Here is a 27,657-nt window from a genome sequence, read left to right on the forward strand (position 1 = left end):
TACGGAATTACAAGTGCACAAAAGAAGAAACAAGAAATAGAAAACCAAACAGAAAAAAGATATTATGTACATTACAAATAAGGGGGGGGGACTTGTTGTTGCAGCAAACCACCCTTGTCTCCTCCGATGACGGGTAGCACATAAATTTAACAAATAAATAAAAGAATGCTCTGGACGATGCACTCATGCTCAGTTTTTTCTCTCCTCCGCTTCTTCAGCTCTTCATGTGCATGGTGTGGCTGCTTCTGCAGATCATTGTTGCGACGCTGTACTACGACCTGCTGCCACCGCCGTTGGGAGACTCCTCGAAGTCCCCGGCGGCAGCTGTGCGGGATGCTGTGGAAGAGGAGGAGGAGGAGGAGAAGCCTCTTGTGCAACACGAGGAGGCAGCGGAGAGCAGCAGCTATGGCAGCACTTCCGCGGAGCGCCGGGAAGCTGTGTCAGGCGACGAGGGTCGCTATGTGCCCAATGGACACTTGGCTGATGAAGAAGCCTCTCTGGAGAAGACTCCCTCCTATGATTTCAGCTCCATGACAGGTGAGCTCTCTTCTGTGGTGGGTATGGGGCCATCAAAGACAAGGGGCCACATTCCCTTCCTGGCAGCCCCGCAGGGGCCACCTGGCAGTGGTGGACAGGGCCAGAGGCAAAAGTGGGAGGAGCAATGGGTGGGCCTTTTACCTTTCTGCAGCAGCCCTGTTTAGGGAGGCTTTTTAATGTTTAATAGATTATTTTATTTCATTTTTCTGTTGGAAGTCGCCCAGAGTGGCTGGGGAAACCCAGCCAGATGGGTGGGGTATAAATAATAAATTATTATTATTATATTATTATATAGACTGGCGTCTATCCTCTCTCTGCCTTCACTGCAGGTGCTAATAATAATAATAATACAGTGGTGCCTCGCTAGACGAATTTAATTCGTTCCACAGGTCTTTTCTTATAACGAAAAATTCGTCTAGTGAATCCCAATAGGAATGCATTGAAATTTTTTTGATTTATTTTTTTGCCCATTTCAATGCATTCCTATGGGAAACCGCGATTCGCTAGACGAATTTTTCACAAAACGAATTCGTCTAGCGAGGCAACCTCCGCTCGAAAAATCCTTTCGTTAAGCGGAAATTTCATTAAGCAGGGCATTCGTTAAGCGAGGCACCACTGTAATAATAATAATAATAATAATAATAATAATAATAATAATTTTATTTGTACCTCACTCATCTGACTGGGTTTCCCCAGCCACTCAGGGCAGCTTTCAGCACATATAAAAACATAATAAAACATTAAACATTACAAAGCAAGACACATGGCTTCGGGGAGAGCCCCGGGGCCCAGGTCCTTGGCTACATCTGATCCCTGGACCTGAAGTTCTCCATCTCTGATCCAAAGCTTGCCCTACAAGAAGGCCCATGGAGAAGGCTAGAGCTGAGCCTACCTTTACTGGTCTGCAGGTCCAGACAGTTGGCATGCTGGAGGATGCTGCCTCAACTCTTTTCCTCATCACCATCTCATAAAACAACCCAACCAATTTCCAAATGTTCTGGTGGGGACATACCGGTAGTAGCTCTCGTGGCAGAAGAGGGCCTTGAGAACAGAGCATCTTCCAAGGAAAGGACAAAATGGGAGGCAGGCAGGAGCAAAGTTAAGGTTAAAGTCAAGTTTATTTAAAAATAATAATTGTACATGTCCTTGTTTCTCAATTTGATCCTTTTACCTGGCTTTGCATGTTTCATGGTATTTTATGCATTGTGACTTGCCATTATTTTTTATTGATTACGGTTTATTAGTGCTTTATTGTTAAGTGTAAACTGTTTAATTACTATTTGCTGATATTTAACTTTATTGTTAACTATTACATTCTAATGGATGTTTCATTTGATATTAGTTGTTTATTTTAAAGTTAGGCTAGTTTATTTTAAAGTTGTGACTTTTTTTTGTTGGTATCGGATTAGATTGTTGTGAGGTGTGCAATCTTTGTTGCTTCTTCAGCTTGTGAACCACCTTGTGGTCTAGTAACATAAAAAGGCGGTATACAGATTAAAAGTGAAATGAAATAATGCCCCAGTCAGCATTGTTTTGGCTCTTTTGTGCCTCAACAAGATTTGTGATTGCAGAGTACCTGAGGGAAGAGGTGGTGGTTCTGCTGACTGCCCAGTTCATTACACTCTTCAACCAAACCGCCCTAGAGGTAGGTGGCATTTTTGATGCGTTGCATGCTCAGGCAAATCCCTGACCACACCCATGCTCATTGTATAGATTCTCCCCCTCCCTTCCTGGCTGGTTCTCACACCGATATTATCCCTTTGGGAAGTGCCAATTATTTCTCACTACGTCTTTGTTTTTAGTATTTGTTTTGTTCCCCGCCCTGCACCTCAAGTCCTCCTGGCTGCATTTCCAGCAATTTGTAACACGAAATTAAAATCGGTGCCAAGCAATGTGGGCCAAAGAATAGGGTGGGTCCTAATCTAGAGGCGTCGAAGGCCAGAGAAAAGGGGAGCGTCTTCATCAGATGACGAAAGCTGTACATTGAAGATCTTAGGTCTACCTGTGTGGCGAGGGGGCACCTCATCTTAGGAGCCATCTCCCAGATCCCCATTTCCTACGTCTCTTAAGTAGTAGTAGTAGTAATTTATTTATGCCTCACCCATCTGGCTTGGTTTTCCCAGCCACTCTGGGTGGCTCCCAACAGAACATTAAAAACACGATAAAAAAAATCAAACAGTAAAAACTTCCCTAAGCAGGGCTGCCTTCAGATGTCTTCTAAAATCAGATAGTTGTTTATTTCCTTGGCCCCTGATGGGAGGGCGTTCTACAGGGCGGGCGCCACTACCGAGAAGGCCCTGTGCCTGGTTCCCTGTAGCCTCACTTCTCGCAGTGAGGGAACCGCCAGAAGGCCCTCGGAGTTGGACCTCAGTGTCCGGGCTGAACGATGGGGGTGGAGGCGCTCCTTCAGGTATACTGGGTAGAGGCCGTTTAGTGTGGTGTTGGAACGTAAAGGTGAGCATTGGTTTCCCCTATGCTCCTGGATGCTCACGTATGTTTTCTTCCTCTAGACGATGGTGACCCCAATCACCCAGAAGTTCTTGAATTTTGGGGAGCTGGAGAACAGCATCATGTATTTCCTCTGCGGTGTGGAGGTGAGTGCCAAGCCCTGTGGCAAAGAGCCCTCAGGAGAGGGACCGAGGTGAGAGAATCCCTCTGGGTACCCTCTTCCCCCCACCTTAAAATGTGACCTTGTCTGACTTCTTCAGAACTGAAGGTTGTTTTTGAGGGGGATGTCACTTTCTGTGGTGTGTATATTTGCATGTAAGCGTGCTCCCCGCCCAATTTCTCCCACTGTTGCCGCTGGTTAAACAGGTTAGTCAGGCTTTTAAACTCTATGCAAACTGTTAACTTTGAGAGAAAATGTGATAAGGTTATATAGCACAAGCCACCCCTTTCCTGTCTCAGGGTGGCGTGGGAGGAGGTATCCTGCCCTGATTACTCACCTGGTTAGTGATACTAGAGAGGGAAGCTAGTATCTAGTGTCCTAATCACTGGAAACTCAATGTAGCAAAGAGGACACATTTTCTCTGTTTGGGGAAAGCTGTTTGGCTTCAAGCCTCTTCCTCCAAAAGGACTTTGAAGGGGTCCCCGTGACAGCTGATTTTATTCATTTAGTCATTAAATTCATATACCAGCCTTCATCAGAACATCTCAGGGCAGTTCACAGAATAAAATCCAAGATAAAACACAATAAAACAATTAAACCAAGCCAAGGCAAAACAATAACCCTCCCGCTTCCCACAGATACATTTAAAAGGCTGTAGGATATTAATCAGCCAGAGGCCTGATAGAAGAGGAACATTTTTGACTGGCACCTAAAATATATATAATGAAGGCGCCAGGTGAGCCTCCCTGGGAAGAGCATTCCACAAACGGGGAGCCACTGCAGAAAAGGCCCCGTTCTCGTGTTGCTGACCTCCGGACCTCTCGTGGGGGAGGCACATGAAGAAGGGCCTCAGATAGTGAATGCAGAGTTTGGGACGGGTCATATATGGGGAGAGGCAGTCCTTGAGGTATGGCAGTCCTGATTGGTGCTTATACCTTTGAAGGTGCCTTCCCAGTACAAATAGGTCCTGGAAGAGCAGCTTCAAAGGAAGGTAGGTGCTGTTACTGTCGGGATGACGCTCTCTGGGAGACGCTGGACTCCAAGACCCCTGAGCGATTCCCGGGAGGCCCTCTCTGGGTGGCATGTCCCTTCAGTTCAGAGTGCCAGTAATATGCGACCCTCCTCATATGAGAAGAGCATACAAGTCTTCTAGCATGATGCAGCAATAAGAAACATCCATAGATCTAAACTATGTTTATTTACAGATTATATACAGAGACTCCATAACTCATGTCTGTGTTCTCCAGCCAACAGTACAGAACTGCGACACGGCAGAAGTGAAACTAACATACAATAACAACCCTTAGGCGGAAGAGATAAGATAGACTTCCGTTCTCACACTCTCTCAGACACTCATGTGATTTACACCAAACCTAACAGTACTTGCTGCAGCAGCTAAGGATAGCTAAAATCCTAACAAAATAAAAAAAATTCCTTCAGTAGCACCTTAAAGATCAACTAAGTTTTTATTTTGGTATGAGCTTTCGTGTGCATGCACACTTCTTCAGATACACTGAAACAGAATCCACCAGAACCTTATGTATATTCAGAGGGTGGGGGTTGGGGGTGATGGGAATGGGTGATGGGCTCATAGGAGTAGTAAACCTGTTGAGGGCTGTTAACGACTGCTGATGACTGCAGTTGGTACTGCGGGGAAATAGCAAGGGCTGAGGCGCTAAAGAAAGCTTGATCATGCATAATGAGATAAGAATCCAATGTCTTTGTTCATCCCAGGTGGTTCCATGGTTTTAAGCTTGGTAATGAGTTCCAATTCAGAAACTTCTCTTTCCAGTCTGTTTCTGAAACTTTTCTGTAATAAAACAGCTTCTTTGAGATCTTGTATAGAATGTCCTGGGAGATTGAAGTGTTCTCCTATATGTCTTGTCGTTCCTGATGTCAGATTTATGTACATTTATCCTTTTTTTGGATTTATCCTTTGGCGTAGGGTTTGGCCTGTTTGTCCAATATAGAGAGCTGAAGGGCACTGTTGGCATTTGATGGCATACACAATGTTAGAAGATGAGCAATTAAATAGTCCTGAGATGGTATGTTGGATGTTGTTGGGGCCAGTAATGGTGTTGTCTGGGTGTATGTGGCAGCAAAGTTGGCATCTGGGTCTATTGCAGGCTTTATTGCAGTTACTGTTGATTGACAGGCTGGTTATGGCAACCTCCTTTAGCCCCTGGCAAAATTGTCATCATTATGACATTGCCAAAGTTGGCTAACGGGAGGCAAAAACTTGGGCAATAAAAAATGAAAGGCACAAATACAGGATGGGAGACACCTGGCTTGAGAGCCATACATGTGAAAAGGATCTAGGAGTCTTGGTAGACCACAAAAGGAGTATAGCATCTAGATCAAGGGAAGTAATAGTACCACTGTATTCCGCTCTGGTCAGACCTCACCTGGAGTACTGTGTCCAGTTCTGGGCACCACAGTTCAAGAAGGATACTGACAAGCTGGAACGTGTCCAGAAGAGGGCAACCAAAATGGTCAAAGGCCTGGAGACAATGCCTTATGAGGAACGACTTAGGGAGCTGGGTATGTTTAGCCTGGAGAAGAGAAGGTTAAGGGGTGATATGATAGCCATGTTCAAATATATTAAAGGATGTCATATAGAAGAGGGAGAAAGGTTGTTTTCTGCTGCTCCAGAGAAGCGGACACGGAGCAATCGATTCAAACTACAAGACAGAAGATTCCACCTAAACATTAGGAAGAACTTCCTGACAGTAAGAGCTGTTCGGCAGTGGAATTTGCTGCCAAGGAGTGTGGTGGAGTCTACTTCTTTGGAGGTCTTTAAGCAGAGGCTTGACAGGCATATGTCAAGAATGCTTTGATGGTGTTTCCTGCTTGGCAGGGGGTTGGACTGGATGGCCCTTGTGGTCTCTTCCAACTCTATGATTCTATGGGAGTAAGGTATTGGGAATCCAGTCCATCAGCCAGATCCAGTTCTTCATCCCTACTTTCAGAGATCTCCCACTCCCTGCCATGATTCATTTTCACCAAGTGTCTGGTAAACTGATAACTAAGGCTTGGCTATTTTTGTGGGCGGTGTATGCACCTCTTGACTGCTGTGTGTGGGTCTGCCCTTGAAGACAGCTTGACTTTTAATCCAGGGTTATATAATGCTGGGTTTTGGTTGACAACAATCCATTTCCAACCAAATTTAAGATGCTCATGGTTGTCCCTTTTTAAAAACGTATTTTTACAGGAATTTTTAGTATGGGAAAAAATATTCTGACTCATATAACATCAGGCTATCAAGAATTTAAAACCAGGATAAGTGCAAACTAAGGAAAAAATTACCTGGAAAGAGTAACAGAAAAATGAAAGAATAAGGAGTTTTTGTTGTTTTATTGTGTTTTTACTATTTTTGTTGGGAGTGGCTGGGGCAACCCAGTCAGATGAGTGGCATAATAATAATAATAATAATAATAATAATAATAATAATACAATAATTGGAATTATGCCAAGCAAATCATTAGACCTAATACAATGGAATAAGGATTTTCAATAAGAAATGTTGCAATATGTCATGGTAAAGTACTGTTCATTATTTTATATTAAATGATTTTTTAAGTTATTACTTCACTTTATAAAACAGAGAGAACAACGAAGGAAAATTAAAAGATTTTTTTTTGTAAAAAAACCCTATAGCATAGAAGTTGTTAGGAGTTGTGGGACATGAGTTAAAATAATGCGGTCCAAGTAAAGACTATCAGATCATCAACTATAGTTCTTGATTTGCAAGGCCTGGGGGTGAAGGTTGTATTGAAAATGATGGTTCTGCTGTATATGTTAAGTCAGTGGTTCCCAACAGGTGGTCCGGGGACCCCCAGGGGTCCGCGAGCTATGCCAGAGGGGTCCGCAAGATGCTATTAGAATAAAAAATATATTAAATATATTTCGTATGATAACATATTTTTGTTTTGGCCGCTTCCTGCATGAGCAGAGTCTAGTGCAAAACTAGAATTAGATAGAGGCAGTAGTTCTGCTGTATGCCGTTAGGTGGTGCTTTACAAACACTACTGTTTTGCAAAGAGCAGTAGCATTCTACTAACGCTCACCTCCCCAAGATGCTTTGCACCCGTCGGCTTCATTTGTGCGCTACTGCGCAGGTACCCTGTCTTCTCCATTCCCCTCCCTCCTCCCTGGCGCGCGCTGCCTCTTTGCAAAACAGTAGTTTTGTAAACAAAGCAAGCATTTTCTTCCATGTGTTTCATGAAAAACAAATATAGGAATCGGCTCGACATGCAGTCGGATTTCAGAGTGAAAGTTTCAAGTTTGGAACCTAATATTTCAGAAATAATGGACTCAAAGGACAGATTTAACTCATCTCATTAAGAACTGAAAATTAAAACTTACTGTATACTGATGGAGTACTCTGTTGTAACTGTAAAAAACGTATAAATATAAAATATAAAAAGACTCTTAATTTGGCTCTCACTTTTTAATTTTAGGATTAGGAATTAATGGGGGTCCTTGTCACAATAGCGGCTCGATGAGGGGTCCTCGAGAAAATTTTGTTGGGAACCCCTGTGTTAAGTCATTAAGGTGCGCAGCCTCCTTCTCAGTAGAAATGCATAGGATTGCACCGTTGATGTCTAGTCAAGTGAGAAGACTATGATGCTCAAAATGACCATCTTCTCTCCCCCTGCCTTCAGGTCATTGCTGGCTTCTTCCTGGTGCGCTGCCTGAGCACTCGCCTGTCTGACCGTGTCCTCTTGGTCCTTGGCCTGGTCATCTGCAACATAGCCTGTGCTTGGTGCCTGTTCTTCCTAGTACGGCCCCGAGGTAACGTTGCTGAGCTCCTGACAAGACGCAGCCAAGGACCTTCCATGGTCCTGTTGATCCTCTTTGTGAAACTGGTGTCCTGCTCTTGGTCGGCCCCATGCCTATACGAAGCGGAAGCCAGCTCTGACAAAATTCCCAGTTCCCATGCTGCAGTTGGGAAAAGCTGCAGCTGAAATGAACTGGGAGAGCAATAAGAAGTGGTCCCAGAGCCAGGAGTGTTGAGATTCCTGCTTTGCTGGGGATTGGTCCCTTCCACCTCTACAATGCTGATTCTATGGCTGTGGACCTGGGAGCCCAGCGCTGCCCTCCAGGTCTTTGTCTGGACCTTGAAACTCTCCTTGGGCCCAAACCCGACATCCCTCACTGCCCCTGCTGAAATGCTTCCTGCTTAGAAACCAGATTATTGTACAATGGTAAAATTCACTTTAGTTGCTCCACCCACTTTTGCCTCTGGCCCCACCCACCACTACTATCTGGCCCTCAGAAGCCTACCCGAAAGGGAATGCAGCCCTTGGGACGAAAAGGGTTCCCCATCCCGGATCTAAATCATTGGCCGCCAACCACAACATGGTAAAACATGTGTTTATTTGTTGGGGTAACCAATTTGTATCTCTTTGTGCCTCCCCACCCTCTCTGCTGGCATCCACCTGTCCCTGGAGACAATGGAGAAGTGTGCCTTTGGGGGTGAGGTCAAACCGTTGGAGATTTACAGTGCCTGCTGTGGCTGTAGAGGCTGATATGGGAGAGACATGCTTTGTTGCAGCTGGGGCAGAGGGAGGGGGCTGCTGCAGGTGCACCATGGCATTTCTTCTCTTTGTGCTCCTCGCAGCAATCATTCTTCCTCTAGCCACTGCTGTGGGTGCACGACTTGACGGCCTCAAATCTTTAATGTGGGCTTTGGGGAGGGCATAAAACCCCTTTACTTGTGTGAGAGAGGCAGATGTAATTCCATCTGCCCTGGAGGTGTAAAAATACAGGTAACCTTAGCCTTCCGTTCACCAACCGTGTGGCTTTGTTCTTTGTTTCATGCACCTGACACTGGGAGGTGAACGGGCATCCTCTGATGCAAAATCCATAGGTTTAAGTCTTGCCCGTGCGGCTTTGAATGCAATGGCTGTGCCCGATGTTGGACCTCACCATTCAAGAGGCCACAAGGTTGCTTTGGTGCAAGGCCTGTTCAGACACAGCCCAAGCACCGGTTCACCTTTCCCTGTGCGGCGCATGGCTGCAGCATGAACGTGATCATGCTGTGCATATGTGAATTGCAGATCTTATGACAATCATGTCGGACACCTCCTTGTTTTCTCCAGTGTGTCTGTTCACACAGACAAGGGATGGGCATGTGCGTACAAGCTGACCCCCCCCCATAGCTGCCAAGTACCCCGTTTTCCCTGGGAAACCCCCGTTTGTACTTACCTTTTCCCGGTGCTCCCCCGTATCACTTCGTCTCCCGTTTTTCTCCATTATTTTCTCCTGCCGGCGGCCATTTTTTTCTTTCTGATTTGCCCTTCTATGGGCACAAAAAATGGCCGCTGCCGGCTTCAAAAGTCGCATCTACGCATGACCGGAAGTGCGTAGACACGACTTCCGGTGTCGGCGGAGGCCATTTTTGGTGCCCATAGATGGGCGGGGCGACACCGGAAGTTGCGTCGACGCACTTCCAGTCATGCGTAGAAGCTACTTTTGAAGCCAGCGGCGGCCATTTTTGGTGCCCATAGAAGGGCAAAGCGGCACCGGAAGTTATGTCGACGCAACTTCCGGTGTCACACGGCTGCCGGTCCCGGATTCTACAGTCCGGGACTTGGAAGGTAAGACCCCCCCCGTGTGTTAAGTGGGCTCCATCGAAAACCTTGCACTGGAGAGGATGGGAGGAAATGCCTTTCCCCCTCAGTGGTCCACTCGCACGTACAGATCATCCCCTGTTGCTCTCCACCACCTCGCTCCTCCTCCTCACCAAGTCCCGTGTGCTTTGCTTCCTCCTAGGTACCTTTGCCATCCTCCTTACAGAGATGGTGGTGGGTGTTTTCCTACAAGTCCTGGGCCTTCCCTTTGTTGCAGTCTCCCAAGTGTCGCTCTTTTCTAAAGTCACGGCCGAGAGAACGCAAGGTAAGGGCGTGTCTCTAATTTTAAAGTTTGGAATAGAGTAATTGCTTCGGAAGACAATAATCAGGCACCTGCACAACATGACCAGTCCAACAAGTGAGGTGTGATAGGACTGTGTCACTTCAGGCTGTAGGTGGGGATGCCACTGTTTTTAAAGCTCGTGTGTGTAGTTAGGGGGGGGAAATACTGCATGAAGGAAAATAATAATGGACCAAGATAACCGGGAAGAAGAGGAAGAAGAGTTTGGATTTGATATCCTGCTTCATCACTACCCGAAAGAGTCTTGTGCAGGGTGGTTGCTGGCTACCCTCAAGCAACGACACTCCAAACCATCTTGTCTTTAGTGCTTTTATTGTGAAAGCTATTTACAAGGCAAGAGCTTCATGAAAACATGTCTACTCAGTACTATCAGATTCTCCCAATGGCGCTTTTCAGCTCCTCTCCCAGCAGAGTAGTTTGGGGGCCCCAAAGCTCCTCCCCCTGCGTTTGCGAGCCGCTGATCGCCTCAGTTCCGGGGAGAATTTGAAAGTACGCCCCTCTGCTGTTTCCCCGCTGGAACTCTCTGCTGGCCCCTCCTTCCTTGCTGATATCACAGGCTGCAGGTAGAGCTCTTGTATGCTGCCTGAGCCCTGCCCCCCTCCGCTCACTTCCTCCTTCCTGTCTCCTGTCCTACCGCTGTTGTCTGAGCCATTAGAAGAGCTGGATTGGATGGGTGGCTGTTTCCTGTAAGCCCACCCCCTTACAAGTCTCAAAGCGGCTAACATTCTCCTTTCCCTTCCTCCCCCACAACAAACACTCTGTGAGGTGAGTGGGGCTGAGAGACTTCAGAGAAGTGTGACTAGCCCAAGGTCACCCAGCAGCTGCATGTGGAGGAGCAGGGAAGTGAACCCGGTTCCCCAGATTACGAGTCCACCGCTCTTAACCACTACACCACAATGGGAATAGAATCTCACCCTATTACGCTAATTTTTAAGGCCTGCGGGGAGTGTTCAGAACTGGCATTCTCTTCCTTTAGCGTGAAGTAATGCAGTCCCATGCTGACACCTCAAGGTTCTACTCATGTTCTGCTGCATGTTTGTACTGAGCCATGTGCACACATGTGTACACATTGACATGTACTTCTAGTCTTGCATCATCTACTTTCGAAGAAGATTTATCTGTGCACTTCGGGTGGTTCTCCATGCCTTCCTACAAGGGTAGCAACACACTCTTTGTGCCAGAGAAGGAATCTTTCAGTGCTTTTCAGAGCACCGGATAGTTAAAGGATAGTCATGTTTTTTTGGGGGTGGGGAGAAAGGAACGATTCCTTAAATTCTAGCATTCAGTGGCTAAATAGTTCCCCTGTTGTTTTATGTCATGGGTGGGACCTCTGGTCTAGAGTGGTGGTAGAGCTTCCCCCCTTGATCCAAGGTACCTTAACTGCCATGCACCAGAATTGCGATTCCTGCATTGTGGGGGGCTTGGGCTAGTTGACCCTTGTGACCCTCCTGATAACTGTCTGGACAGGTGGCATCAAAGCACAACTCTGCTGATGCAGGGACACAACCACCTGCTTGCTGAAAGCTTCATATTGCATTTAAAGCCATTTCGGGGATAGATTGGTCCAGGTCAACAATCTCAAAAGATCTAGCATCTCTCCCTCTGGCGTGGCTACCAGAGGGCAGAGTGTCTTATTTCTACCAGGATTTCAGTTTCCCAGGCTAGTATTCTCTTCCTGATCAGGCTGCACTTTCCTGGGTCCACTTACTGTGTGCGGCATTTGCCCTCTGGAGCACTTGTTTGCACGGCTTGTTTGTTGGCTGGTGTTAGATTGCTCTGTGGCATGATTTCCCCTTTTCCTTTAAAAAGGAAAAAAGATCTGCCTCTCGACACCTCCCACTCCTGAGAGCAGCAAAACATTGTTGCAACATCCTTCCAGGCTTGGGAAAATGACTCGCCTGGGTTTGCTCTTTCTGCCTCGCTGTGCGCTTGTCCGCTTGTCAAGTAACGGAAGTGACATTGCAGTTCCGTCTTCGCCACTGCTTGTGGCTGGGTGACATGGAGAGTTGTCTGAGGCACAGCAGGCTGAAGGAGCAGCCCAGGACTTTAGATAAAGCAAACACACAACCCAAACAGAATTTGTAACGAAGAACGGGCACTCGAGCTCCTTTCCTCCTCCTCTTCCTGTCCATTTTTCTTTCATGCCGTGTCTTTTTATTGTAAGCCTAATGACAGGGAATGATTTGCTGTTGTTATTTTTTAATCGATATGGGAGCCTTTTTTGGAGTGTGACTGAAGACACTGATAAATATTCTTTTAAATGCTTTTTTCTTCTGCAGGGTTCAGTCAGGGTCTCCGTCGCTCTGTAGGGGGCGTGGCCACCATCCTTGGGCCTCTGTGGGCTGGAGGCTTGACCGACCACTTGGACATCATGCTGGGGGTGATGATGGGTCTGCTGAGTCTCCTCACGGTGAGTGCCCAGTGCCCTAGCAGTGTAAGTGCATTCTGGGGTCACAGTGAGTCCTCCCTATCCCTCCTTCCTCCTCTCCCCCTCCCCAGCCCCACTCTGCTGACCCAGTCCTCTTCTCTGGCAGATCATGGTGGGGCTCTCATATACATACCTGGTGGAGCCGCCCAGAAGATACGTGTCATCGCAAACATCTGAAGATGAATGCCGCTCATGACAGCCCCGTCGGATGGAGGTGCTTCTGAAGGAACAGAGAAGGTCCTGCTCACCCAGGTGAGAGCACATGTCTCCTTCACCACCACCACCACCCTGGTCTGATGGTTGAGCGTGTGGCTTCTCAAACTCCTGGAGTGAGGCCTGGAGAAGCTGGTGATGGAGTCTTCCTGCAAGGAGATGCAGAAGCGGTGGTGGTGGGGATTGCTCTGGTCTTCTTTCTACCAGGCATGTCTGCATAGTGGTTAAAAAAAATGTATTATTGAGTGTACACACACACACACACACAGAGAGAGAGAGAGAGAGAGAGAGAGAGAGAGAGAGAGAGAGAGAGAGAGAGAGAGGGACGTACCTGGATTTTGTTTGAAATCATTTTCTGGTTGTTGTGCAGGACAAGGGAGAACATGTATACCTTTGGTTGGGCCAGACAGATAACTTGGTGGTGGTCCCTCTTTTTTGCAATATGGAACAAATGGTCACATTTGCTAATACGAAAAAAACCCCACCACCTTTAAAATCACCACTCATAAATGTAAGAGGCCTTTTCCCTCAATGTCTTAATTGTGATAATTGAGGGTGTTTTGGTGCTTGCAATTCCATGTTTTCTTATTGTTTTGCATATAAGTTGCACCAGTATGTACATTTTGCTCTATTTATTAAAACGTTTTTGCCCTGCGTCTGTCCACATATGAAACTTTGCCTGTGGAATGCTACTGAATCTGAAGCTCAGTTGCTGAAGGGGTCTACCAGTTACAAATCAGGAGACCGAACATATATGATGTGGAACTTAGCAAGCTGCCTTATTCAGAGTCAGACCATTGGTCCATGTAGCTAAGTATTTCTCCACATTGACTTATCCACCTGGAGATGCTGGGGATTGAACCAAGGACCTTCTGCAGGCATGTTCTTCTGCAAGAGACGGTCCTTTCCCAATGACACCTAATGCTGTGGAGCTAGACTAAGTTAGGGGAATTTGCAGTGTGGCGACATTGCATATTTTTGCATTGCTATAATCCCAAGGTAAAGGTAAAGGACCCCAGTCCTCCAGTCAAAGGCTGGAGTTGCAGCACTCATCTCACTTTTCAGGCCGAGGGAGCTGGCATTTGTCCACAGACAGCTTCTCTGGGTCATGTGGACAGCATGACTAAACTGCTTCTGGCACAATGTGACACTGTGATGAGTGCCAGAGTGCATGGAAATGCTGTTTGCCTTCCCGTTGCAGTGGTACCTATTTATCTACTTGCATTTGTATGCTTTCAAACTATTAGGCTGGCAGGAGCTGGGACAGAGCAACGGGAGCTCACCCTATCGCACGGATTTGAACCACCGATTGGCAAGCCCAAGAGTCCCAGTGGTTTAGAGCACAGCGCCACCCACGTCCCTGCTATAATCCCATTGGGGTAGAGAGGAGAGGAAGGAAGCACAGCTGCTCCGTTTTTGGTGGCACCTATAGTTCTGTCCCTAAACTACTGTTAAATTCATAGGAGCCTGGGATGGGAGAGGAAATCAGTTTGGTTCACATTCTAATGTGAACCTGCCTAACAGCAGCATCTTGGGTGGTTGTCACTGTGCAAAAATACATCATGTCCCCATATGTGCTAACACATTAACCGTAATGTGTTAACAGTGGTATCTGAAGAAGTGTGCATGCACACGAAAGCTCATACCAATGACAAACTTAGTTGGTCTCTAAGGTGCTGCTGGAAGGAATTTTTTTTGTTTTGTTTCGACCTTAACAGTAAGGAACCGCAGTCTGAAGGCTGAGGCTAGCAAGACAAGATGCAGATGTGCAAACAGAGCAACGAGGGGCTTAGGTTCTTGTTCCAGTTGTGGATGAGGGTGAAGGCTTCATTCCTTCAGGGTGGTTGAAACATGAAAAGGAAGGATTCCTCCAAACTGGCTGAATGGGCAGCAGAATGGCAGCTGCAGTTCCATGTGAGCAGGTGCACAAATTCCTTATGACATGTACGCCTTAATAAAGTTGGAACTAGTAGTGGCTGACCAGCAGTGGGACATTGGGGTCATAGCGAAGATGGCAACCCTCAGATGTTCCAATATGGATTATGGGAAGAAGAGACTTGTGTCCCCAACGAGCCTGGTCTGCCTCATTCCTGCTTCTGTCCTTTTCCTGCAGGTGTCTCTTTGACTGGTGCTGGGCACCCCCTGGCTGGATCCCGGTTCCATGTTGCTGCTCTCCTGCTGGGATGGGGATCGGGAAAGAACTTGTCTCAACCCATTGAGCAAATCGCAGCTCAGCCACCAACTCGTGCTATTTCAGGTTGCTCCTCCTGGCCAGCTCTCCTGTCGCCCACCACCTGGCCGAGGACTTGGCTCCATGCTGCCACCTAAGAGCAAAGAGTGCCATCTCCTTCCATGGCATTCCTCATTTTCTAGCCTGAACCGGGGCCTGGCAAGCCATGGAACTGGATTCGTGTTTGGACCTGGACTGCTGTCTGTATGTGGCCACTTCCAGTTTCTTCTTCACCTGGGGTCCGTGGGCACTATATTAAAGCTTGCTTCATTCCAAGGATGGGGAACCTGCTGCCCTCCAGCTGTTGCTGGACTCCAATGCCCATCAGCCCCAGCCAGCAAGGCCAGTGGGTGGTCATGGATGATGGGAGTTATAGCACAGCTCTATCTAGAGGGTCACAGGTTCCTCCTCCCTGCTGGAAGACATTGGTTTCTGCATCTCTTGGCGCTGCACCTCTCCCTTCTTCTCTGCCCCTTCCTGTAGTTGTTGCCACCCAATGGCACCTGGCATTGTTTCCTTGCAATATTGCACATGCTGGCACAGTGGGCAACGGCGTCAGCTTGCCCTGCTTGCAAGGTGTGACCCTGGGCCTGTTTGGCGAGAGGCGGCGGAGCGTAATTGAGAATCACTCTGCATCCTGGAAGTTTGGGCTGCACTCAAACTGCGACCCTGAGCACAGACTTGCACGAATCTGTCGGTGGTGCTGTTTAGGGGCTGAGCTGCGTCGTGGAGGGTGGATTAACACCAGGCAGCTGTCTGAGCAGCAGGTGTGGATGTCATTTCCATCGGATAAGGATTTGGTGTCAGGGGAGTGCTGAACTCTGTGGCTCTCCAACCCCTGCTACTCAGAACCACACATCCCTCAGGCCAGCTCCAAAGTTGGAAATGAGCCATGGGTTTCGGGGTGGGGTTTGAAATGTCTTCTGGGGGGGGCTACAGGGGAAACGCAATGGCTAGAGGCAAAATTCAGGGGGCTCCCAACTCCGCTGACTGTTTCTCTTTTTGCATTCTTACGGTCTGGATCCACTGCAGTAATACTAATCTGCTAGTACTTCAGTCAATATTTATTTAGACACTTGATATATGCCTTATATTTTAGAAAACAAACCAACCGCTTACACTTCCTCCTCCCTTCCTGCTTGTTATTTTTGTGATGACCTTTGGGTTAGCCATGCAACCACATTCTGCAATAATTAATCCCACTGAAAAGGGGCACTAGGAAATTTGCACGCTCAGACCTGCATTTGTTTGAAGCATTTTTAGTTCACTCTTCGGATGAAAAAAAGGTCACCTGGAGTGGGTTATGGAGAATAAGCTTCCCTGCTCTCAAGGTTGCAATCTTAAAAATATGACACCAAAGGAAAAGGATTTCTTTTTTTTGCGGGGAGGGGTAGGAGGATAGACTCAAACTCATCTTAGTTTACAAAGTTCTAAAAATGGCCAGCTGGAATGGAAGCGGCTCAAGGAGAGAGGCAGAGCTGGTCTCTCAGCAGAACTGATGGAGTAACCCTGCTTCCTTTCCTTCTGCTTCTATGAGCTCAACGGAATAATAGAGTTGTAGAATTATAGAGGTGGAAGGAACCTCAAAGGTCATCCAGCCTGACCCCTTGCTGTGCAGGGATAGCTGGTGTCAGGAGGCAGTTGAGAGAGGGAAGATCGAATGGAGCTGAATTCTCAGGAAAGGGCAACCCCAATGATTAAGGAGAATAGTAGTTTCCCTAGGAGGAAAGGATGCAACACTTGGGCCTTCTTAGTTTAGAGCAGTGGTTTTCAACCAGTGTGGCGTGGCACCCTGGGGTGCCTTGGATGATGGCCAGGGTGCTGCGGACAACACTGGCCTCTCTCATTCTTTCCTTCCCTCCCTCCTCTGATGCCCTCTTGCGTCTCTGCCTCCCAAAGACTTGCACAGCTTATTCTTGCAGCAGCCCTGGCTACAAGCTCTGCAGGCAAGTGGTGCCTCTGGGGCTGGCCGGGGGGGTGCTGGTTGCCAGGAGCTGAGGCAGCCTTGGGGTAAGTGAGCAAGTGGGTGAGGGAGCCCAGCCAGCCAGCCAGCCCTGGCTGTTGGGAATGGACAGACAAGTCCCAGGCCCCTGTGGGGCAGTGGGAGGAGGCACCTCTCTTTGGGGTGGGTGGTGGGACAGCTCAGAGACTAGGGGTGGTAGCAACAGCTGCCCAGAGGACTCCCGAGGGAGAGGAGGCTGAGGGAACGCTCCACAAGGGAGGGTGTTTGAAAAAGGGTGAGAGGCTGCCAGTTCTGCAGGCAAGGGGGTGACATAACTGGGTTCCTGAGCCCCACAGGGGTGTCACAAAAAGAATGTTAACAGGTGATATGATAGCCATGTTCAAATATATAAAAGGATGTCATATAGAGGAGGGAGAAAGGTTGTTTTCTGCTGCTCCAGAGAAGCGGACACGGAGCAATGGATTCAAACTACAAGAAAGAAGATTCCACCTAAACATTAGGAAGAACTTCCTGACAGTAAGAGCTGTTCGGCAGTGGAATTTGCTACCAAGGAGTGTGGTGGAGTCTCCTTCTTTGGAGGTCTTTAAGCAGAGGCTTGACAGGCATATGTCAATAATGCTTTGATGGTGTTTCCTGCTCAGCAGGGGGTTGGACTGGATGGCCCTTGTGGTCTCTTCCAACTCTATGATTCTATTCTATGTAGTTGGTCAGGGGAGCCATGGACTCAAAAAGGTTGAAAACCTCTGGTTTAGAGAAAAGGCCCGAAAGAGACGACCTAGTAGAGGTTTATAAAGTTATGTGTGGCATGGAGAAAGTTTTTCTCCTCTCACAACGCCTGAACTCGTGGACATCCAGTTGGTATTCTGCAACTGTTGTTGTTGTTATTTGGCAGCCTGCTATGTAGCCGGAATTTTCATGCTGGATTTGGAAGGGGGAAGCCTTATCCAAAGCCTATCAGGGCATTTTTTTAAAAAAAAGTATTTTACCAAGTGGACTGGTGGGTGAGGGTCTGATGACGCCACTCCTCCATCATTTGCTTCAATTCTGTGCTGGCCAGCAGTTCCTCTGGCTAGCACAGAAATCGAGCAGGTCGACAAAGGAGTAGCACAATCTGCCCACCCCCCACCAGCCTATTCACTCGCCTGCATGGAGTCCCCAGTCGCCTATGGTGACCAGGTAGTTGTGAAATGCAAAGCTGCCTTCCAGGGTATCATCACATTTGTCAAGTATGAGCCGTGTGAAAAGCAGTGGCCCTGAAGGAGAGATGTTCCATGCAATATCACTGTGCCACGTGGTATCTATGAACATGATGGTGCTAGTCGTGTAACGCTATTTTCCCTACATGGAGGTGGGTTTGGGCAGCTTTTGAAACGACTTCTCCAATAACAATTTCCCACCGTGCAAATAAAAATGGCTTGCACCATGTGGCAGAGGGAGAGCGAGAGTGTGCATGTAGTTCACACAAGCAGGCCAGCATGTGGCGATGCTTCTCTGTGGTTGGGGTTCAAGTGACGACCGTGATGCAGTCTCCGTGCCCATATAAGATGCCAGCACAGGATTGCATCCCAGCAATCTTTCCATGTGTCTCAATTTCTTGCGTTTGTCTCTCTCTCTTGGATTTCTGTACAAACAACAAAAATAAACTGACATCCTACTGAAGCTGCCTGAGATAATTTAATACTGTCTATAAAAGGCTAGCTGAATGTATGAAACTGCCTCATCTTTTGAAGGCAGCTCACTAGTTGCTATCATTGAATGTCACCCATGGGCAGCTGCTGAGGACTCAGGTAGCTGAGAGGCACTATTTAAGTTTCCGATATACCCAGCGAAGGTGTGGGGGCTTTGCAAAACGCATGGTCACCCTAGAGGGGAGGTACCAAAGGACTACCACAAAGGGAAATAGCTGAAGTATAGCTTGCCAACCTTGATAGCTAGGTAAGTTCATGGAGGAGAGGGCTATTGATGGCAATGCTCTGCCTCCACGGTTAAAGGCAGCAATGCTTCTGAATACCAGTTGCTGGAAAGCAGAGGAGGAGAGAGTTTTCCAGCTGGCCTCTGGGAGGACAGGATGCTGGGCTAGATGGTCTTGGGAGAAGGTCAAGAGGAAGCCTGTTCCACCAGGGGGCTCTGTGCCACCATAAATGAGAACATAACAGAAAACCACTAATAGCATCCCAAATGAAAGAGGAGGGCATTCGCTTTCCTATGGCTGCATAAAAGGAAGAATGGCTAGGTGGGAAATGCAGATGCAGCCAAGTGTAGACACGCTCAGCCCAGAAGCATGAGCCCAAATGGTTGGTACAGGCTGGGCATTGCACAAAAAACGCCACCCTGTGCATGGGCTATCTCCTCTGCATCCCTCCAGCTCTGGTGGGTTGGCTGTGGCTCTGAACCAATTGTCCAGTCCCCTTTGAGGATGCAAAGCTCCAACTTCATGCAATAAGCCTGCTGCAGGTCTGGTCCAGGTTGGCATGGCTTCTTTGAAATTTGAACACAGGAGTGGCGCAGCCAAGGCCAGCTTGGTTCAGAGTCCACAGGGCAAAATGCCCTTGGCCTGTTCTCTGATGGAACTCAGCTGGGAAGAGTTTGTAGGGCTCTCTCTACCTGGTGATCTCTCACAGCATGGTGGTTCTTTGGGGGCCAAGGAAAGCAGAGGGTTCCTATCCCTTTGATAGCTGCACAGAGGAAGAGGAAAGCCTGAAATGACATGCCAGGTAACTCCATAAATTATGGAAAGTGAACAAATTTACATGTTTGATCCAATTTTGCATAATTTATATTGTGTGCTGTGCAAAGAAGTAGAAGCTGTGCAGAGCACTAAAATCAACACACGCAAATACGCAAAGTCTACGGAGGCACCTCTCTGGCTTTCTGAGATCTCTGCACATTTCAAACCATAAGGGTTATTTACAATACCATCCTTTCCTGAGCATCCTCTTCTAACTCGTAATGTTGGTGCGTGTGAGGCTGATGCTGCCATGTGCATCCACTGAAACAAATTGCATTCTGGGAAATGTTCTCTTCCAACTCTTTCCCTTCTAAAATACATCTAGAAACTGCTGGGAGTTAAGTTCAAGTCCTGCCTTTGTTTGGCCTTGGACTCTCAGTCTCCATTCCTAAACTGTAAAATGGGAATAGAAATGGCTGCCCTTTATCTGAAACTGGGCAGAGGAAGAAGGGGACCAGAAACCGCACAGACCATTGACTCCAGAGCCCTGCTGGGTGCTAGGTGGCAGGACAAAAGGGAGAGAGGAACGTTCCCATTGTGGGTGGGAGACCAGAGGTCAAATTCCCACTCGGCTATGAAGCTCACCTGGTGACCATGAACCTCTCAGCCTAACCTACCTCACAGGGTTGTCGTGAGGAGAAGTGGGGAGAATCACGGATGTCACCTAGACCTCTTTGGAGCAAAGGTGGGATGTAAATATATTAACTAACTAATTAATTAGTCCCCTTTCTGTTATTTCCAATGAGAAGGTTGTATACAGTCTTACCTTGGTTCTCGAACGCCTTGTGACTCAAACGTTTTGGCTCCTGAACTTCGCAAACACGAAAGTAAGTGTTCCGGTTTGCAAACTTTTTTTGGAAGCCGAACGTCCGATGTGGCTTCCGCGGCTTCCAAATGAGTGCAGGAAGCTTCTGCAGCCAATCAGAAGCTGTGCCTTGATTTTCGAACATTTTCGGACGTCAAATGGACTTCCGGAATGGATTCTGTTCAAGAACCAAAGTTCAACTGTATATGTCAACTCCACAGCTGGTATATATTTCCTCCTGTTTCAGGGATGTGTCAAAGGAATGGGAAGATTTTTGAACTTTTGGATCCAACCCTTCCCCTGATCTGCGTCTGCCAACCTCCCATTCACCTCCATCAGTGTTGGCCTGCAATGGTTTCTGTGTCACCTGGGAGAGTCCGCATGAAATCTGATATCGCCCTCCAAGGTCAGATCTCTCTCTTTCTCCATACTCAGAGGAGAACTGAAACATCCTTGGCCGCAATATCCTCTCCCAGGGACCACAGGAAGGCAGCCTAAAGCTCTCACACACAACTTGAGTAAAATGTAGATATAGAAGGTGTATATCTTTCCAAACTGTAGAGGTCTCTCTCTCTCTCCCTCTGCTTGCAATGAAGGGTAAAGAGAGAGACAAAAGATCCAGGACAATTTGATTAAGCTGAAAGGCTCTGGAATTTGCCACACCTCGCTGAAGAATTTAGGACATTCCCTTAGAAAGCATCTTGAGATTCCATACAAATTTAGCTCTCAGAGATCACCCTCCCTGCAGAATTCTCAAGCTTAAATATTTACCAACAGACTTCTCGGAGCTTGTTCCCAGATGAAAAGAGATGCTGCGTTTTCCCTGCCAGAAACAAATGATGTACACACAGAAGCGACTGATCTCTGTAGTGAGAAAACAGGCTCTGAACTCATCAAGAGGTTTCATACGGAGTTGGATGATGGATGAATTCTTTGCAGCATTGGCTACTCTGACTGGCAGTGGTGGTCCTTTAAAAGCACCACTAAGAACTGAACCGTGGAGTATCTGCATTTAAAGGATATTAGGCAATGTAGCATATACTGAAACTATGCAATCCATTCCCACAAGACACAGAGATTTTCCTCCAACTTGAAAGGCTTTAAAAGAGAATTAGACAAATTCATGGAGGAAAAGCAGGAATCACAAGTGGGGAGAACACTGTTACACTCATGCCCTGCTTGTGCGCTTCCCATAGGTCGTGTCCTCAAAGTTTGTGGGTTTCCCATAGGTCATCGTGAGTATGAGATACTGGAATCGATGAGCCTTTGGCTTGATCCAGCAGGCTTCTTATGTCCCACTGAGCTCCAGCTTTAGCTGGAAGACACACCCTCTTATCCTGGTGTTTGTGGTAAGAACAGTTATGTTAGGGAGAAGGAATAAAAGCTTTTCCCTCTTAGGACACGCCGAGCCTTTAGTTGGGATGGACCTAGCCATCAATTTCTTGTCCTTAGTCATTTCACAGATAAAGGTAAAGGGACCCCTGACCATTAGGTCCAGTTGTGATCGACTCTGGGGTTGCGGTGCTCATCTCGCGTTATTGGCCGAGGGAGCCGGCGTACAGCTTCCAGGTCATGTGGTCAGCATGACAAAGCCACTTCTGACGAACCAGAGCAGCACACGAAAACACTGTTTACCTTCCCGCTGTAGTGGTACCTATTTATCACTTTGACATGCTTTCGAACTGCTAGGTTGGCAGGAGCTGGGACCGAGCAACGGGAGCTCACCCCGTCGCGGGGATTCGAACCGCCGACCTTCTGATTGGCAAGCCCTAGGCTCAGTGGTTTAACCCACAGCGCCACCTGCGTCCCATTTCACAGATAAGGTAAAGGTAAAGGGACCCCTGACCATTAGGTCCAGTCGTGACCGACTGGGGTTGCGCGCTCATCTCACATTATTGGCCGAGGGAGCCGGCATACAGCTTCCAGGTCATGTGGCCAGCATGACAAAGCCGCTTCTGGCGAACCAGAGCAGCGCACGGTAACGCCGTTTACCTTCCCGCTGTAGCGGTTCCTATTTATCTACTTGCATTTTGAGGTGCTTTCGAACTGCTAGGTTGGCAGGAGCTGGGACCGAGCAACAGGAGCTCACCCCGTCGCGGGGATTCGAACCGCCGACCTTCTGATTGGCAAGCCCTAGGCTCAGTGGTTTAACCCACAGCGCCACCTGCGTCCCATTTCACAGATAAGGTAAAGGTAAAGGGACCCCTGACCATTAGGTCCAGTCGTGACCGACTCTGGGGTTGCGCGCTCATCTCACATTATTGGCCGAGGGAGCCGGCATACAGCTTCCAGGTCATGTGGCCAGCATGACAAAGCCACTTCTGGTGAACCAGAGCAGCGCACGGTAACGCCGTTTACCTTCCCGCTGTAGCGGTTCCTATTTATCTACTTGCATTTTGAGGTGCTTTCGAACTGCTAGGTTGGCAGGAGCTGGGACCGAGCAACAGGAGCTCACCCCGTCGCGGGGATTCGAACCGCCGACCTTCTGATTGGCAAGCCCTAGGCTCAGTGGTTTAACCCACAGCGCCACCCGCGTCCCATTTCACAGATAGTCCTTCATAATTCTGTTGGTTTTGCATCTATCTACAATTATTATAATTATTTTTTAAAAAAGAAGCATGGACACTCACAACTTTGAACATATTTTCCACACAATAATATATTTTTATGCATTTCATCATAAAAATACCTTTTTTACAGGGCTTTTTCTCAGCCGGAACTCAGTTCTGGCACCACTCAGTTGGGTGCCATTGCCATTATAAGAGAACAAGGGAGGCGTTCATGGCGAGTTCCGGCACCTCTTTTTTCTAGAAAGACAGCACAGCCTTTTTATATGCATTTTATCCTAGGAGGCACATTTCGGTAGGCATTGCAACCTAAACAGATGCATCCACATGCACATTTTGTACACTTTTTTTAAAAGCAGAAAACTTGATGGCAAAATTCAGAGATGAGCAAAAACCAAGGGCTAACCGTGCTCCCATTTGCTTGGTTCGCTCTGGAAATCTGAATCAGGTGAGTTTGCCTTGAAAAGTAGATTGAACAAAAGCCTTGAGCATCCAGAGCCCTGAGTGGGAGCCCTGAAGGAAAAGGAAAAAACCTTCAATAAAGGAAGGCCCCTGTAACATTAGCAGAGACCTTCTTGTACCCTGAATCTTGCTCTCCACAGAACTGGGGGGGAAACTAGCTTGCCCTTCACGTCTACTCCTTCGAAAAAGAGCCAGGGAACTGGTCTGTTGAGGAAGGCACTCTGGATCCCACCAGATGTGTGGAGAAGAGGGTCAGAGGTTAAACCCCGACCAAGTGGCCTCTTAGCCTCCTGTCCGGAACCTTCTCTCTCCATGCGTCTCCCACAGAGCTAGGTGTTGACGCAGCGTCCAACTTGCACACTTGCTAAATATAACTTTGGCTGCCGTGGGTGGGTTGGCGGTGTGAGTGTGTGTGTGTGTGTGTGTGTGTGTGCATGGGGGGGGGCGGATTGCCAAGGCGGCTCACCCAGTGGCCTGCAAGTGAACCGGAATGTTCTCTAATCCCCGCCAGGCAGGGGGTGGGCGCGGGGCAGGCAGGCGGAGGCAAGGGGGCTGACAGAGCGGGTTAATGCGAACCTGTTGGCAGTGCCATGGCGCATGATGGGGGCGCACAGCACTTGGCATCTGCTCAGGCCCCCGGGAAACACGGGGTCACAAGTTCAGCCCGGTCGCTCTGCCCCTCCTCTCTGCAGTGACATCTTTTCGGCCCTGCTCGCCTGTTACAAGCGCCCCAGGATGCCGGAGACGTTAAGCGTGACTCCATTTCTGACAGAAACGTTTTGTGGGGAGTGAAGTCAATGGGAAGAAGCACCCCACGCGCCTAGAGGGTTATCAGGGCAAAAGGTCTACGCGAAAACTCTAGGAAATATCCACACCGTGCATTGCAATTGGTACCACACTGCTTTAAATGCCCATGGCTACCCATAAAGAATATTGGAAAGAGTGTTTTGCTAAGGGTGCTGAGCGTTGTGAGGAGACGCCGGTTCCCCTCACAGAGCGAAACTTCCCAGAGAGGTGGACTGTTAAACTACATTGGGAATTGCCGCTCTGTGAGGGGAACAAGGATTTCCTAACAACTCTCTGCCCAGTTCCCAGGATGGTTTAGGACACTGGTTCCCAACCTATTTTTGGCGATGCCCCACCTAAGTATCTCTAAAATCCTGATGACCACCCCCACCCCACCCCGTGACAGGTAATTCTTATGATTCAAAAAGTGAGCTCCTATTCATGTGGATGAAGCCTAAAAGGCCATTCACTGTTAATAATTGCCCCCCTTAAAAATAAAATTGCCCCCCCCCCATGGCGCATGTGCCCCACATTGGGAACCATGGGTTTCGGAGAAGCCATGGCTGTTGAGGTGATATGAAAATGCTTTAAATGCATGGTGTGGATGTGAAGGGAGAAGGGAAATGGCACTGACTCCTGGAGGTATGATGACGGCAGGAACACACCGCCAGTAGCCCCAGTGATGTTTAGTGTTTGGAGGGAGCTTGGGGGGGGGACTGAACCCTGCCCTCCTGCCCCGCAAGGGTAAGGGGTGTCTGACAACAGTGCAGACCCTCTACTGCCCCAAATTTCCCCCTCCCTCCCCACCAAATGTCTCCGCTGAATTAGGAGAGCTAAGTGCTCTCTATTTGGGATTTTGGGGAGGGTGGCAGGTGCTGGAGAGAAGGCTTCTGTGATGGAAAGACACCCTCCCTGCCCCCAACAGAGAAACAGAGCTTTGTGATACGAGTGTAGGGATTGGGGCTCACAATGGGACAGAAACAGCCTGCGTTCGCGGCAAAAGGGGGGGTGGAATCTGGCCTTGCTGCTAATGGGGTTTGGGTTCACGGCCAGGTCACCATCAGGCTGCTTCTTTGCCAAGGGTAGGGGAGGGTCAGCTTGGCTTAAACTCCCCCTGTGGTTAATCCGGTTGGACGTAGATTTCCATCTCTGTTCGTTTAAATCATCCTTTCCAGCAATCCCACCCACCCACCCCCAAACCACCTCCAGCTTCCTCTTGCGCATGACAAGGTCGGAAGAGAAGCTGTGAATGCCAGTGGTTCAGCCATCACCGCTCTTCGAAGTGCTGTCATGGGCTACTGTGCTCATGCCCCACTGGTGCACTTCCCATGTGCATTGGTTGGGCCACTGTGAGGACAGAGCATAGGACAGGGTCTTAGGCTGAGTAAGACCATGGTGGTCCATCTAGAACAGGGGTCAGCAAACTTTTTCAGCAGGGGGCCGGTCCACTGTCCCTCTGACCTTGGGGTGTGTGTGTGGACTATAAGCCACCCTCACGACGTTCTCCTCCACAGCACCTGACGAGCCCCGGTGGCTGCTTACCTGTGTCTTGCAAGCGACAGGGGCTGGCTGTGGTGGGAGGATGAGCAGTGCGCGAAAGGGCTCCGGAGAGGGGCTGCTTAAAATGGCAGCAGCTCATTGCAGGCTGCTGGCACCAACAAAGCCCAGCCCCTTTACTCCTCATGGCAGGGTGGGGAGAAGCCAGGAGGAGGGAGGGAGGAGGTGCCGCCACCGCCGTGGGAGGGAGAGGGAAAGAACGTGTACGCTGGCAATCCACGCGGCACTTCCCGGACTGTCTGCGGGCCAGATCCAAAAGGCAATTGGGCCTGATCTGGCCCGCGGGCCTTAGTTTGCCAACCCATGATCTAGAAGCATAGAATCATAGAGTTGGAAGGGACCCAAAGGGTCATAGAGTCCAACTCTCAACCTGTACCGCATCTTAGTGTATTCCACCATGCCTAGAAGCGCATAGCCTCCAACATCCCTCAGATGAGAACAATTCCCAGAATGCAATTTGTTACAGTGGATGCACATGGCAGCATCAGCCTCACACGCACCGACGAGTTGGAAGAGGATGCTCAGGAGAGGATGGTATTGTAAATAACCCTTATTGTTTGAAATGTGCAGAGATCTCAGAAAGCCAGAGAGGTGCCTCCGTAGACTTTGCGTGTTTTCGTGTGTTGACTTTAGTGCTCTGCACAGCTTCTACCTCTTTGCACAGCACACAGTATAAATTATGCAAAATTGGATCAAACATGTAAATGTGTTCACTTTCCATAATTTAGGGAAATTCTGGAATCAAATCAGAAGCCGGGATGCCTTTCTTAATTCCAGGAATGTCTCTGGAAAATCAGGACATTTGGATGGTATGGAAGCACCTCGCCATTGTTTCAGTTGGGGGCCTTTCCCAGGCGTTCTTGGAGATACCAGCGTTTGAATCTGAGCCCTGCAAGGCAAATGCTCCACCTCTGAGCTACAGCCCTGTGCTAGACTGGATAGGCCAGGAGTTGCCTTCACTTTGATTTCTCGGGTAGACTCTCAAACTGTAGTTGGTGCAAAAGAGTGGCCAGGTTCCTCGGGGTAGGTGGAAGGACCAGCCGTCTCTCGACTCTGTAGTGTAGCTGGATTCAATTTTGCAGCTCGCAGCCTAGGAAGAGTGACAGTTTGCAAAACGAAGCCGAAGCACAAAAGCTCTCTCTCTCTTTTCTTCTTCTGATTGAACACATGTGTTGGCAGAGGTGATGCTTATTTGAACCAGTAACCAGCCCATGTTACTTGCTGCTACATAATCAAAAAAAGCCTGATCATTACAACGCAGTAAAACAAAAATTTCAAGCGGACAGAAAAGTTGTGTTTGGCAAAAACTGCAAAGCGTTCCTGAGAAATAAACAACGGCTATCTCAAGATTCTTTAAAACTGCCAGCAATAAATATCTCAAAAAACCAAAGCCAATAGCTCAACACAGCAGGGTGCCAAATCTCTACGGTATCTTCATGTCCTGGGAGAACAGGCTACAAAACACCTCAGAGCTTGGGTGGCAGAAGGGAGGTTGCAGTGAGGAAAAACAGCACAAGGCAAACGAAGGACATAAGGGTTTCATATATGAGAAGAAAATGTTGGCTTCTTATATTGATTCTACTAGGTTTTTTGCTTTTCATTTCCCCATGTGAGGGGACAGTGTTGACAAATGTGGTAGTGAGGCCTGGGCCTTTTGGGGACTCCGTGGAAATTAACCCAAAGAACAAAGACTCCTGTAGAGTTGCCGTATGACAGGAGAGTTTGCCCGGAAGCAAAACGGAGGCCCAATTCACTTCATTATGGCGAAGCCACCTCCAAAAGCTCCAAGTAGCCTCACTGAGCTATGTTTCTAGAAAAGGAGGTGCCGAAACTCACC

General features: G+C 48.3%; 1 protein-coding gene across 2 annotated transcripts in view; it reads left to right on the plus strand.

Annotated features, from left to right (window-relative positions):
* Positions 1-21,481, plus strand: part of LOC118093869 (major facilitator superfamily domain-containing protein 8) — a 32,398-nt gene extending 10,917 nt beyond the window's left edge. Inside the window, exons 6-13 of one of the 2 annotated variants that reach the window (XR_004693701.2) lie at positions 219-537; positions 2,109-2,182; positions 3,048-3,131; positions 7,810-7,939; positions 9,923-10,045; positions 12,361-12,491; positions 12,616-12,761; positions 14,836-21,481. Coding sequence is in view for 1 of the 2 variants with exons in the window: in XM_035133649.2 (XP_034989540.2) it covers positions 219-537; positions 2,109-2,182; positions 3,048-3,131; positions 7,810-7,939; positions 9,923-10,045; positions 12,361-12,491; positions 12,616-12,705 (951 nt within the window). In the remaining variant the exon portion in view is untranslated. The other variant, XM_035133649.2, reaches the window with a different exon arrangement.
* The last annotated feature ends 6,176 nt before the right edge of the window (positions 21,482-27,657 follow it).

The sequence above is a fragment of the Zootoca vivipara genome, chromosome 5 (genome assembly GCF_963506605.1).
Source record: "Zootoca vivipara chromosome 5, rZooViv1.1, whole genome shotgun sequence".
In the NCBI taxonomy this organism is placed as follows: Eukaryota; Metazoa; Chordata; class Lepidosauria; order Squamata; family Lacertidae; genus Zootoca; species Zootoca vivipara.